This window comes from Octopus bimaculoides, chromosome 1 (genome assembly GCF_001194135.2).
Source record: "Octopus bimaculoides isolate UCB-OBI-ISO-001 chromosome 1, ASM119413v2, whole genome shotgun sequence".
In the NCBI taxonomy this organism is placed as follows: Eukaryota; Metazoa; Mollusca; class Cephalopoda; order Octopoda; family Octopodidae; genus Octopus; species Octopus bimaculoides.
This window is the reverse complement of record NC_068981.1, coordinates 81,537,239-81,552,983: the sequence shown is the minus strand read 5'-3', so window position 1 is coordinate 81,552,983 and position 15,745 is coordinate 81,537,239. Positions and strand designations below refer to the sequence as shown.

General features: G+C 36.5%; 1 protein-coding gene across 1 annotated transcript; it reads right to left on the bottom strand.

Annotated features, from left to right (window-relative positions):
• Window positions 1-60: 60 nt before the first annotated feature.
• On the bottom strand, window positions 61-4,533 carry LOC106869587 (uncharacterized). Its single transcript, XM_014915390.2, has one exon. It carries the CDS (start codon window positions 2,417-2,419, stop codon window positions 1,649-1,651), a length of 771 nt encoding a protein of 256 aa, XP_014770876.1. The 5' UTR covers window positions 2,420-4,533; the 3' UTR covers window positions 61-1,648.
• Window positions 4,534-15,745: the final 11,212 nt, after the last annotated feature.

Below are 15,745 nucleotides of genomic sequence, written 5' to 3'. Positions count from 1 at the left end.
ATATATATATATATATATATATATATATATATATATATACACATACATACATACACGACGGGCTTCTCTCAGTTTCCGTCTACCAAATCCACTCATACGGCTTTTGTCGATTCGAAGCTATAGTAGAAGACACTTGCACAAGGTATCAGGCAGTGGGTCTGAACTCCGAATCATGTCTAAGTTTTAAAAATATTGACGTCCAATCAAGATTTTTATATGATTTAACCAAATGAAATATGACAAGACCTTTGTTACGTTTAAGTATTTGTTTTGCAAGATACTTGATGTGAGAACGTGTGTTGAAATAGATATTGATATATCTTGAGACGGTCATTTTTTGCCAATTAAACACACTTACTATTTATTTGGTCTTTCACACTTTCTGTGACCTCTTCAGCGATTCTCTGTCCCATGCGTCTCCTCTTGTCCTGCCTATTTCATTTTGTCCTTCTGTGGTATGTATCTCTATTTGCGTATGCATTCACGTCTGTATCTGAGTGTATGTGTGTCTATGTATCCATGTGTTTAGTATGAGTGTCCCGTGTGCGTGTATATGGCTTTGTATATTACACTGTTTGTACCCACATCTTTTTTTTATTTTTTTTATCATTCTGTCATTAGGGTGTATATGCGTGTCTTGTGTAAGGACCTGTTAGTAACTGTGTCTTTACTTTTCCTCGGTCTGTCTTAGTCGTCAGGTTGCGTAGTGTATGTGCGAAAGTGAAACGTTTTTGTCAATCTGTCCTTATATTGAGCATATCTACATATGTTCGCTTCCCACCTTAAAACAGCGTTAAATCACGTTTGCAGACTTCACTTCTATGATATAATTTCATGATAAGAATTCAAAACTATAAGCAACAGTAATATCAGTTTAGTGATGTATCTACTTATATTTAGTGCCAGATGGACGGACGGACTAAACAATTACGTAAAGAAAAACTTCAAAATGATCCTATGAAATGTTTGGTACTTTTTTTACGTTCAAGAGCCGCAACATATTTTTTAATATACCCTTACGTAATTTTACTCACTAAAGTAGATTGATTCATTTCTGCGTGTTGAAGGTTTTTACTAGGTCATCATTATAATTGTTTATGCTTTAAAACCTGTCTGGTAGATTGTTACAGCTATTTTAGTAAAACTAGAATTTGAGACGAGTCACATACAGCTCGCGAGTGGCAGTTTAGTAACCGTTGGTTTAACTTTCAACATCCTACTGTATAATTGTAATATATAACCAGTAAATCCTGTTTATATATTACAATCAAAGAAACTAATTTCTAGTTATAGTCCTAAATAGAAAGGTGTCTTATAGTCTTGACTTAACGTACGTTATTCCAAATAGCTGTTCTCTCTCTTCCTTCCCTGTCAAATGCGCATACTCTTTGTATCAAGGGAAGTCACTCGAATCCTAGCACAATTTGCATAACAGATACAAATCGCTATTACAAATTGAACAACGTATAATTAGCATAACATTCAATCCCTCCTAGAAAAAAAAAAGAAAGAAAAAATATCATAGATCAAGCCTTTCCGGAGCTTTCCGAATCCTTTGAGATCGACGCAGCTGAGAGGATTCTTCTTTTTGTTCTTGACGGTTATCTCTAGGAGGCGAAGAAATTTCAGTTGGCACTCTGTCTGGCTCTTAAGGGACAAATGTTTGGGTTAGGTTATCAGTTGGGTTAATCTTCCCTGGTGATGTCAATTGTTTTGTGGATATTTTAGTTTCGCGACTGTCTGGGTAACGGACGTGAGCGTATTGGGAGTTGGCTTCGATTAAATCAACTTGGTCCATGATAGGGTCATACTTGTTAGTACGATTGTTCCTTTGAACAAGCACAGGTCCTGGGTTAAGAAGCCATGTTGGCATAGATGTTGCTGATGCTGAACGTCTTTGATAGTTAAAAAGACGTTCATGAGGAGTGGCATTAGTGGACGTACAAAGTAGAGATCTGATTGAATGCAACGCGTGTGGAAGAACTGTTCCCCATAAAGATACTGGAAGGGCACGGGTTTTCAAAGAGAGTAGTACTGACTTCCAAATAATACCATTATATCTTTCTACTTGACTGTTCCCAGTGGGATTGTATGGCATCGTCCTACTCGTTGCAATGCCCTTACTGAGGTGCCATTCTCTCAATCTTGTAGACATAAAGGCAGTTCCACGATCGGAATGTACATAACTGAGCATACCAAAAACTGAGAACAAGTCTGTAAGACACTTTATTACAGTCTGAGCTGATGTGTCAGATACTGGATAACCAAACGGAAACCGAGAGTATTCGTCAATGATTGTTAGGAGATAAGGATGCATCGTGGAAGGAATCGGACCTTTGAAATCGATGGAAATTCGCTCAAAGGGCTGTATGACTTTAATTAAGTTAATTGAGTTTGGTTTATGATATTGTGGTTTCATTTCTTAACATATAGAGCAATTCCTACATATTTGGTTCACGTTCTCTAACGAATATAGAAGATTTCTACTGCGGACGAAATGATGAAGACGTACTACACCAGGATGGCACAGTGCTGCATGTAACTCATAAAGTTAATGTGAACAGCGTACCTTTGTGAATGCATCCGAAGCAATGTTGCTGAATCCTGGGCGATAGTGAATATCATATGAGCATGGAGATAACGCAATGCACCATCTCATAATTTTATCATTTTTATTTTGCTCGTCTCTTTATAATTATGCATGAATGCAACAGAACGTTGATCAGTAATTAATGTGAACTGTCTACCTAGAAGACAGTGTCTCCAATGATGAATTGATTCGATAATTTCTTCGGCTTCCTTTTCAACTGAGGAGTGGTACTGTTCACTGCCTTGGAGCGTGCGAGAATGGAAAGCGACTGGTCTTGCATTTTGATTTAGTGTCGCAGATATAGCAAAATCCGAAGCATCCGTCTCAACAGTAAATGGAATGTTCTCATCTATTACTTGAATGGCAGCATTGGCTAGTTCTACCTTTAATGACTCATATACTTTTACTTGGCTGTTTAGAGGAAATTTTAGTACGTTATTGAGAGGATATATTCCGCCAAAAAATTTGGAGATCCACTTAGCATAATAAGAAAACATACCGACTATTCGTTTTAATGGTTTCTGATCAGTTGGTATAGGAAGATTGAAGACTGGAGCAAACCTTTCTGGGTCAGAGCTGAGGGTATTGTGTGAGATACCGTATCCAAGAAAGTTAAGAGTTGTTGTTGAGTAAACGCATTAGTCTTCATTCATGGTGAGCCCCTCATTTTTTACTGCAATTTCAAATTTTTCTAAATTTTCATCGTGGTCGTTTTGATCTTTCCCACATATGGTTAAATTGTCTATGAATGGGAACGTATCTCACGAAATCGTCCATTATACGTTGGAAACATGCACTGCCGTTAGTTACTCCGAATGGCATCCTAGTATAATGCCATAACTTACCATCAGCTTCAAAGGCAGTGAGTTGATGGTCTTTCTCTGATAGAGGAATTTGATGGTATGCTGAACGTAAGTCTATAGTACTGTAGACTTTATACTTGGCAATAGTGTTAACTAACTCATCAATTTTAGGAAGAGGGTAGGTATCAAGCTGTGTGTATATGTTAATCGTCTCTGAGTAGTCAATCACCATTCTTCGCTTTTTTTTTTTTTTTTTTTTTTTTTTTTCTTGAACAACTAGCACTTGCGATCTCCAAGGGGAGTTACTAGGTTCAATAATGTCCTCATCTACTAAACGGCGTACTTCTGTCCTGATGAATTTTCGATCACGTTCCGAGTATTTTCGCGATTTGGCTGCAATAGGTTTACAGTCAGTCCTTTCACAAATTTCCTTCTCTATAGAAGGCTCAGCAACTTTTTCCAATTGTGTATTTTCAGAAATTAGTTTCTTTGATTGTACACGTCCTGCTCAGCACTTACTGCAACAAAGTCACAGTCTTTCGCTAATATTTTGAGTTAGTTTAAGAACTAGTCTAGAGATTCCCCTGGTTTCTGTTTTCTTATGGCTAAAAGATGGCGTGCCATTACGATGTTCTTTGGTTTAATGTACACACTCTTTAGTGTATTCACAGCTTGTTCGTAGTTCTTAGCTTCACTGATGAATTCGTATACGTTCGGTTCCACATAATCAAAAGATTGAGTTTATCGATAATCCTACCTTCCTGCCCTGGTAGTGAGTCTATAAAGTTGGTGAATGTTCTAAACCAGTGATTAAAAGTTTTATCAGCATTCGTGGAATTTGGGTCTACATTCAGTTTGTCAGGTTTCAAGTATCTTTCCATATAAATTGAACAACGTATAATTTGCATAACGATAACGAAATATTCCAAGTGCAAAATTTCAATTATAGGATATTTTCTGTTTGGCTGCCAAGGTCAATTTCTGTTCGAATTGATTTCATAGTCAGTGTAATGATACACTTTTACATGCTAATTAATGCCATGAAAATCATTTTCGCCATAAATCAATAAATAAAGAGTTATTAGCTATTAAAGTTTGAACATTTTGGGTAATTTTAGCCAATCGTAAGCCATAGACACATTCGTGCCTGTTTCCATAGTAACAAGCCAAACATGAGAACTCTTGTCTGCAAGAAATGAAGTGTTGACTAATATGTTCCAGTTGTCATATGTGCTAAAAATAGCAGCCAAACAGGCCTTAAGTCATGCACCAGAGGAGGATGCGGTTTCGTACTTGGAAGAAAAAGGTGTTATATCCAAAAGAAAATTATGCAAAACAAAGAAACATTTTTATGAGTACAAGAAAAGTGGTGGGAATATGTATTGACGATGCACGCACCAAGGATGCATGGAGTCTGTGTCAGTGAGGAAAGACACATGGTTTGAAGATGGCACCCTTCCTCTTAGGACTGTAGTGTTTTTCCTTTGCTCATGAGTTATGGAATTGACTTCAGTCCAGTTTTGTGTTGAAAAACTGGAGATGAGCCATTGCACAGCAGTTGTTTATAACAGCTATGCTAGGTAAGTATGTGCGGAGGACCTGATCTGCCATCCAGTTAAGGTTGTTGGTCCTGGGAAGATTTTTGAGTTGTTTGTTTTTTTTTAAATATTTAATTTGTAATGTGCTATTTTGTTTTTGGATAAATCTTTTAAGTTTGTGCTATAAGTTTCTTATTTTGAGAAATATTTCATTTGTAATGTGTTGTTTATCGCGTTAAATACATATTGAATGCTTAAAACTATAAAATACGTGTTGCCTACTGTTTTTTTTTTGTTTTTATTTTGTCATTGAGCTTGTTGAAAGATGTGCTAAAAATAACAGCTAAATAGGCCTTAAATCATGCACCCTCACAATTTATTTTTGCATAATCGTATGAAGTCTCACATGTAGAATACAAATTCGCAAAAATTTTCTGAAAATTCCAAAAAATGAAAAGGTTATGAAGGGTTATATGTCGTGCGTAATTCATTTGTTTACGGTTTCATATAAAAACACAAATGCTGTTTTCAGGATATTGACAAAATGTGCAGTCACGTACATAATGACAGCTTCCAAATCCTGTTTCCAGACTGAGTGAAAATAATCAAACTTTAAACCTCTACAACTTTTTTTTATTAATTTCTGGAATAAATGAAATAACTCCAGCAATTCAGCTTGGAAAACTACGTAATTGTATCAAATTTTAAAATTTTCAATAAAATTTGGATTTTTGAAATCTTGGCAGCCAAACAGAAAAGTTCCCAATTATATAGCATATCAGTGAAATATATGATAAGATAGAAGGTAATAAACGTAGGATGAGTCTTGCTGAATTATAGAATAAGTTATAGACTATACATCATAGCAGGAACTACTGAAGTGGAAGTAGGTTGTCTTGCCAGAACATAAAATCTAGGCAAAATGATTCAAAAGATCAACGGATTCACGTATGCTAAAAGTAGCCTGTTGCCAGAAGCGATGTGATCTCTCTAGACACAAGAAAAGGCAATTGAACATGTGATATGTCCAGAGGACGAGGAAATATACCCCTGGTTGAGGAAATGGCGTTGTAAGCAACTTCTAAGTTTCTGAAAGTCTTCCTATCGAGGAGCTTGTAAATGATAAAAAAAAAAAAAAAAGAAAAGAAAATTGTTTTCAATAATGATAAATGAAAAACGGGATATAGATTAAATAGTTATACTTGTGACTAAAAAACAGGTTTGAAGATTTCTTTGGAGTCAACGATATTTCAGCACTGAAATGCTTTCAACTCATTTATCAGAGATTCCGGTAACTTTGTTGATTGTCAGACAATGTACTACACGTACGATTCTAGAGAAGACTACAGATCAGCATGAAAGTTTGAACCTAGCACTGCCATTTAATAAACTACTTGTCAATAATGTAGTGTCACCACCGCTCTCAGTAACGAGTTATTTCTTTCCGAAGTAATACTTCTGTGCAGTTAGATGGCTAGTCCATTTGAGAGTTTCAAGTGTCTTTTCCTGTGACACAACATTGCTGATAACATGACACGAACTGGCTGGCTGTTAGTATTCTACAATGTCTAAGGAGTGTATTCAGCAGGCTAAGCTGGAATACTTTAAGGCAACAGTCCCCAACCTTTTTGCACCGCAGACCAATTCCATGAGAGACAATATTTCCATGAACCGGGGTATCACTTGCATAACAAAATACAATAAAGTGCATAATATATAATTTAATTATTACATATATAAATCATTTTAGCACCATTTGAGCGTGATCGTTACCAACGTCGCCTTCCTGGCACTTGTGCCAATGGCACATGAAAAGACATTCGAGCGAGTTCGATGCCAGTACCACTGGACTGGCTTCTGCGCAGGTGGCACATAAAATACAACATTTCGAGCATGGCCGTTGCCAGTACCGCCTGACTGGCCTTCGTGCCGGTAGCACGTAAAAGCACCCACTACACTCTCGGAGTGGTTGGCGTTAGGAAGGGCATCCAGCTGTAGAAACTCAGCCAAATCAGATTGGAGCCTGGTGTAGCCATCTGGTTCACCAGTCCTCAGTCAAATCGTCCAACCCATGCTAGCATGGAAAGCGGATGTTAAACGATGATGATAATGCAAATGTAATTATTCCATTGACTTTTATGTACTTTGTATCCACTATTATTACATTGTAATACATATAATACAACATGGTGGTGAGCAAGCAAAATCATTGGCACACCGGGAGAAATGCTTTACGGCATTTCGTCCGTCTTTACGTTCTGAGTTCAAGTACTGCTGAGGTCTACTCTGCCTTTCATCCTTTTGGTGTCGATAAAATAAGTACCAGTTGAGTACTGGGGTCAATGTAATAGACTTATCCCCTCCTCCGACATTGTTGGTCTTGTGCCAGAATTTGAAATCACTACACATAATAGAACTTAAAAGCTTTAAAATTTATTCTTTCTGTACAGTCTAGTACCAAATGACCCACAACCCAGTACTGGTCCACGTCCTGGTGACCAAGAATCCCTGTCTTTGGATCTCGCATATTAAATACGGTAAGTTTTAAAGAAAACTTCAATGAAATGAGTTATCCATGAAAGTAGCAGACAAAGGCTAGAAGCAAGAAGAATAAAATCAACTAATTGAGGTTTTGGAAAGTAATTCATCAATTCAGCAAACGGATATAGATAACATGAGTACCCCAGAATTAAGAGCAACTAATCACTTGAAGATGGTACCCCAGGATAGTCACAGTCCAGTGACTGAAAGCATATGAACAAAGTGGTTGTGTGGTAAGAAGTTTGCGTGGCACCATGGGCAAGTGTCTTCTGCTATAGCCTCGGATTAACCAAAGCTTTGTGAATGGATTTGGTTGACAGAAACTGAAAGAAGCCCGTCGTATATATCTGTATATGTTTATATCTGTGTGTGTGTGTGTATCCCACCCCCATCAAAACTGGTGCTGGTGTGTTAACGTCTCCGTAATTTAGTGGTTTGGCAAAAGAGACCAATATAATAAGTGCTAGGCTTCAGAAATAATAGGGTTGATTTGTTCAACTAAAACCCTAGAAGGCTATGCTCCAGCATGACCGCAATCAAATGATTGAAACAAGTAAAAGAATAAACAAAGAAATGCTTATACAATAAATCATCCTGCTAGAAATACCAGCTAAATCTCCCTCAAATCCCATTTTACAATCTTTAAAGAAAGGGAGGTCATATTTAAATAATATAACCCTAGATACATTATGTCTAACAAAAAATAGATGGGCTTGTCATGGCTGGAACACTTAAGTTCAGTCTTAACAAGAGTATTAATACATTTGCCTCTTATTTATTATCTTTCTCTCTTGTTAAAATTTATTGCTTCACTTCTCAAATTTATTGTCTCTCTTCACAAATTTATTGTCTCTCCTCAAATTTATTGTCTCTTCTCAAATATACATGGCCTCTTTAACTCAACTACTTTATACCCAGTTACTATGGTTTATTTCTTGTCTTTACATTTTACACAATTATTTAAAGTGGTCGTTCGACTTGCTAGAAGCATCAGCCAAATCTTTAAATTGTACACACATACATACATATCCACATACTGTGGCCTGCAATAACTTTAATAAAATGCAACTTTAATTTCTTATGTGTATTTCGTGTGCAAGATTCTTGATGTGGATACGTGTGTTGAAAGAAATACAATTAAACCTTGGGAGAGGCATTATGCCGGTAATAAACACACGCACTGGTTCAGTCCTTTAATAATTTCCCTTGTAATTATTTCATGAAAAAATTATCAAAAAGGAAAGTGAATGAAAGTTTGATTCAGTATTTTGAAGGCCCTTCTTTAACTAAAATCCTGTCTTTCCCTTGATTAAACATGGCTTTGATAAAAATCCCCAATGACAAACCGGTCCATGATTTTCACTCTTCGGTCAATGTTTCTTTCAGGTCTGAAATCGATGTCATTTTCAATCTTACTCAAAACTTTCTATCAAGATATTTCCGCAAGTGTTGCTTTCGTGGATTTAAGCAACGCATGTTTGAGATTCTTGATTGTGAACCCATAGCAGATTTATTAATTGTTTTCTCCCCGAATACAAGCATAAAGTAGATATCTCATTGTTGAGTCAATGGAGGAAAAGAGCTGTAAGTGATAGAAACGGTGGATTGTTACATTGACCATACTCCTCTGGGTTATGTATAACTAGAATCCTCAAGTCCGCAGCTACAAATGCTAGGTCTCAGCATTACGGGGATCTCTCCTGGTGAACTTTCATCCGCAACACAACAAAGACAACATCACAAAACGGTTCTTCCTCTTCAGTGCCAGAAAATACTTCAGTACAACCCAGTGGGAATGTTACTCCTACATCTAGGCCACATCCCAACAAAAAGGCCATACGGTATGTCTAGCCCAAATGTGCACTGTATCATCTCTCTCTCACACATATACACTCACACTCTCTCACACACATACACACACTCACTCACTCCTGGCCCCCCTCTCTCTACCTGTTCTACATCTCCTACTGTGGCTCCTATTTCTCGAAGCTGGTTCAACTTCCACCCATACACTCCTAAATCTGTCATTTCTCCTCCTTTCGCCCCCATATTGTATCCTCCTCTCCCCAGACTCCACATTAACTCCTTTACCTGTTTGTTCCACCTTCACAAAACCTGAACCTCTGGGATTCCTTCTCTGTCCATGTTTTTCTTACACTCGTCAATTTGCAACCATTCAAAATGAACATTAACGGTGTAAGAGCACCTCAAAGGTTATGAGCATAGCTTCTTCTTCCAAAACAAGTAGACCTATAAAAAAGAAATATGAAATATTTTGAAGCATCTCTCATCTTCTGCGTTTAAGACTCACTAAGATCGACACAGCAGTTCATCAGATGAACGAGAGGTGTCGTTGACAATATATTTCCTGTTAGAAATTTGACTGCAACTGAGTACAAAATTTTTGCCTCATGTAATCAGTATAGGTCCTTTTTTTTTTTTATCAATATAAGCAACATAAGTATGATACACTTGCTTGGCACTCCATCGGTTATGACGACAGGGGTTCCAGTTAACCCGATCAATGGAACAGCCTTAACGTGCAAGTGACTGAGTACTCCACAAACACGTGTACCCTTAACGTAGTTCTCAAGGAGATTCAGCATGACACAGAATGTGACAAGACTGACCCTTTGAAATACAGGTATTACTCATTTTTGCCAGCTGAGTGTATTGGAGCAATGTGAAATAAATTGTCTTGTTCAGGGACACAATATGTTGCCGGGAATTGAACTCAGGACCTTACAATTGTGAACCGAATGCCCTAACCACTAAGCCATGTGCCTTCACAGTATGATGCAGCAGTAATAATATTTGACTCACTAGTTACTATGAACTCGTTTTCTTCATCGTAAGCCTTTCTCTCTTGATGCAGCAAAAGGCCATCGTTAACTTTTCTCCACTCTTCTCGACTCTGGGCTATCTTTTCTGCTTCTCCCAACCGAGGTCTCTTCTTTTTCGACCTTACATTTTCCTTTGGGACTTTGCTGGACCACATCATGTTTCCCTGAGAGAAGGCTTTCTTTTTCTTACTCTTATTGATTTTGATGCTTCTGTAACTTAACTCTTTTCTAGGTAGAGATGTTGGCCCTACGTAAACCCATTTTTACCTCTGGGAACTGGAAGTCAATATTAATCTTGCCTATGTCCTTTGACCTGTCAAGCATGGGACGTTCTACCTGAACCTAACACTCCTCTGGCATAGCTCTGAGTCATTGATGCATATAAGCCACCACACTACAACAAAGACTGAACCTTGTGGTGGCTACAAACACACAGTAACAATTAAGCGGTCGTTCACCCAAGAAATAGAATAATAATAAAGTGAGTGATATGTATGTTTACTCGACAAAGCTACCAGTTTCTATCATCAATATCTCGGTTATAAACACGTGTTAAATTTTGTAGAGCCGGGAGAAATAACACCTACGCTGATTATACAAAACTATCGAGAGAACCTCTGCACTGTCAATCGATTTGTTTTGTATGGTTTTAAATGGCAGTAAAATCTCAGTCAAATTATGCCCTATTGGCTTAGATAAAGAAACGATATGTTTTATCAGTGGGTTTTGAATGGTGCTTTGAAAGCCATAGCTAGGTGCACCCTGGTTTCAAAGAATATAAATTAAGACTATAGAAAATCTAAATTAACACTTGAGAGTCTTGAATAACCTGTTATTCATGATTTTTTTTCTACACAAATAGAATTAGTAAAAGAAAGTAAACAATAAATAGTATTTTCATTTTGTACTTGAGATACAACAAAATGTTTTTCAGTTTATCTCTTGTGCACCACGAAGACAAAAAATGGCCAAGAACTACTGCCTTAGCTAATGTAGTCATAAATATGTCTTAAAAGATGGAGTGGTCACAGGTGGAAATACCAGTCATTATAAGTTTACTCAACTGGGCCTGAGCAACAACAGGAATCCATGAGCTAGTGAAGCTACGAGCCAATGAATTCTCGAACTTCTATGATGATGAACAACCTGCTATAAAAACTAGACAAACTTCCCATAATTACAGGTCCAACAAAGTTAAATAAAGAAGAATACATTGGAAAATAAAGTCTCAGATATACATACACAAAGATGGGAAGCTCAAGGTTGGAACATCTTTGATCATAGATCTATTCAATGGAGGCTGACCTGACGTTAGACAACAACACTATGACACTATGAAAACAATTATCCTACACTAGTACCAATCATTTTTAATTTATATACTACTAGCTGGCCTTCTGCCCGGTCTGTATGGTGCTCAAATGTATTCATAAGGCACATATTGGTATGTATTGTAATGCCCATTTTCCTTACAATAGAAGTTGTTAAAAGATATTCAAGTATTGCATAACATAATTTTTAACATTTATTTACAGCATATCACCAAATTTCATTTCATTAATCGAAAATATGATTACTTGTAATCGTAATTCATGTAAGAGAAGGGTGTTCCAATAGTAGATCAATCTGAAGTGTTTTGCGGATAAGATGAATCTATAGTGACTGGAAAATGCATCTTGGCATAAACTGTGAATCGGCTATTTAATGTAGCATTAGACATTGTGGTTTGTGTTGTGGAAATCTTTTGACCTCATAGACATTTGGTTTCTGTTTTTGGGACTATTGTCGCCAGTTTATCTGAACGGATATTATTTTAGAGGCAATCAGCAGATAAGGCTATTGTCATAAAATACACTGCTATCAACTGTCCAATGAATTCGACGCATGGAAAGACCCGGATCTATAATAGAAGACACTATCTCTAGGTACTGCACAGTGGCACTCCAAACCACATGGTTTCAGAGCGAGCTCAGCATAGATAATCTCAATTAACTAAAGAATTTGTCTTTTTCTTTTTTCTTTCTTTTTATCTTGCACTATTTTAAGTATGAGATCAAACTGTAGTGTTCAAGAAGTTGGCTTCACAAACGTATGATTCCATTGTGTAACACCTGTCATAACCTTCGAGATGACCAGTATTTTATGTGTAAAATTTAGTGAGAGGAAACTGTGCATAAGCTGCACACACACACACACATGCACGCGCAGCAAGATGTTGCAGATGAATCAGTGTGTCGAACAATATTTTCTTTTGGCCTCTATTCTGATCCAGTTCCTCTAGGTGAACTTAGCCATTCGATAAATAAGGATTGATGAGATAATATGAGTAAAAATATGAAACCCAGTAAATAAGTCTGAGGAAGAGATAGATCACTATTGAATGGCCTTTCGGTTATAGATTTGCCTGATCAGGACTTATCCGGAGCTAAACAATAAACTCAAAACAAATCGTCTTAAATCTTTTCTACTCTAGGCACAAGGCCTGAAATTTTGGAGGAGTAGGTCAGTCGATTAAATTGACTCCAGTACGCAACTAGTACTTAATTTATCGACCCCCTAAAAGATGAAAGGCAAAGTCGACCTCGGCGGAATTTGAACTCAGAACGTAATGACAGACGAAATTCCACTAAGCATTTCGTCCGGCGTGCTAACGTGTTTTTTGCCACCTCACCGCCTTAAAGTGTCTTAAATCCACGAAGAATTTAATATTTTCCAAATAAAGAAGAGTTATCTACCTTGAATGAAAAGTTATCCGTGATTGTTTAATGAAAAACTTTACGAAGACTCTACATAGTCTCTCAACTTCCGAGAATTCAAATCATATCCAGCTGTCTTAAAAGAGAAAGATACTTTAGATAATGTACTCTTGTATGCGAAACTTTGGAAAAAGACGTTGTCACGATGTTGTCGGAGCCGAAATATCTTTGACTATAGATTCATCTGCTTTGTCAGGACTGATCTGTGCCTAAAGAATAATAACATTCTAGGATATATTCTTTAAAAAAAATTGCTACAAAAGTATTTTTAATCCGTGTTTTCTTTTCTTTCCTTGGAGGAAAGACACATCAGGTTTCATTTCCCTTGAAGTTAAACAAGCTAAAGTTATTTTATTTTATAAAACACGTTATTCAACATATTTACAAGACAATCGGTCGAGTTACTGTATCAAGGGAAATAACTCTATAAATGTTTTATTATTATCTGCCCTTCGTAAAATAGTTTTCATTAAATAAAGTTTGTGCTATCAATTGTTTTGCGAAGAAATTGTATATAAATTCATTTTTACACAATAATATTTGAAGTGCATAATCCATTAAATCTATCGCAATTTATTTTTATCACGTATCTATCATAAATTATAACAGCTTTCAAATGAAGTTTTTAACTGTCCAAAATGATATTTCCTCTACAAGTTTCAAATTGTTTGACGTCATCTCTTCAGCAAATCGCACATCGTTATGTTCTAGTGGGTTTATGCTATAGTTTCTATAGTGGCTAAAGCAATTTCATTTTTGTTAAATCGTGAATCCAACTGAGAAGAGTAAAAACTTCACAACTTCCCATTTCATGCAAAATAGAAATCCTTGAAAAGAAATTTCACATAATGGATTTATATGTTACGGCAAGGTTTTCAAGACCGCTGCGTCTCCATAAGGCCAGGAATACCTGTCAGTAAGACCCCCGCCTATATTAAAATCAAGTCTGCACCCGTAGAGTGAGACGTATTTCGAAAGGAAGGACTGAACATTGTTTAGTACAGGGTAAGGATGACAAGAGAAATACACATATCGAGTGAACCAGGACGGAGGGAAGAGTACAAAGCTTTCTAGTTCAGAGGACATAGAAGTCATTGTACTTGCATAGAAACTGGAACAAGAAAAGTCTGAAGGCGGGTTGTTCTAACGTATTGATGAGTGAACCTTTGTCATTCAGTCGAATAATCTTGGAAATACAGTAAAAAGGAGTGGTGATAATTGTTTCTAATAGGATGGAGGGAGAAAGTGCCTGAGGCCTCGATGCCCGAGCACAACACAGCGCCAGGAATAGCGAGCGGAAGCTGAACGGAGGGATGAAAACGTAGAAATAACAAAATACGCTAGAAATTAGAAATAAAAATGAAAAACTTGACTCGAGTAGATGACAGATTGTTAAATTAATTGATTCCAAGAACAGACCACACAGTTTCCTTCCCGCCAAATAAATGCACCACTAACAACAAGCAAACAAAACTGTTTCAACTTTATTTCAAATGTGATATATGTCGTTTCTCTATATCATAGCAAATTTCCACTTGAACATTTCGTAGCTGTACTTGCTGGCAAATGACTTTATTTGAGACTGTGTATTGAAACTGAAGCAGTTACTTTGGAGAAGAACTATTTTGGTCATTCAAAATTACAAAAAAAAAAAAAAGTTGTTAAGTTTTCGTCGCACTACTGCGACCTGTCGCTAACACAATTCCAGAACTTTATGAGTGATCATATGAAAGCCGTGCGACGAAAATTCTGACGCCTCAAGTAATTAATGAAAAATTAGTTTAATAATATTTTGTGTGTGTGTGTTCTTAGACGGCTATAATAACTCGTTCACGATTTAAATGCTGCTAAGTTATAGCTTCATGTAATTTAATAAATCCTGTGCCACCCATCGAGAAAAAATGTTATGCTTGATACAATATAATTGTGTGTGTGTGTGATACTAACTTGAAGAGATATTAAAATATTTGAAAAAATTTCTCAACTGACTCTTCACTACAACATCTATAGCATTGATCATCCACGGGCAAAATGTGGCCCGCCGGACTTTCTGAATGGTACACCTAACGAAAAATTACCATGAATTTCTTCAGTATGTGGCCCGTCTGATAATGATTCATGTCTCATGCAGCCTACTTCTCAAAAAAGGTTGTCCATACTTAACATAGATCATAATAAACCGCAAAATTAAAGTTTCCAGAACATTGATCTGTGAAAATCTGATTCATTTACGGACTAAATTGTTATATATTTTTAGACCATGTGGCGTAAAAGGACATCATATGAATTTTAGTATCTAAATTGTATAGCATTTTATGGGTAGATCGTATAAAATGTAAATCAGGCTGGCTATTGTTTCCTAACTTATTATTGGTTACATGGTATATGTTGAAAATGAAAGTGTTGTTCACGATGAGATAATCAATTTTTTAAAAATTTTAATTGTCTAATCTAATGAAATACAATTTGCTAAACTATGAATGAAATAAACCTAGTTAGATACGGGCATCCACATTTGTGTGTGATTCTTTGCAATTTATTTTAAAAATTTCTAAATGGAATTTAAGACGGTCATGTTTCTACTCACTGATGTACAAATTATTTCAACTCCAACAATGAATTTTTAAAATGCGTTTATCATATATAAATATATAGACAGACAGACACAGAGACA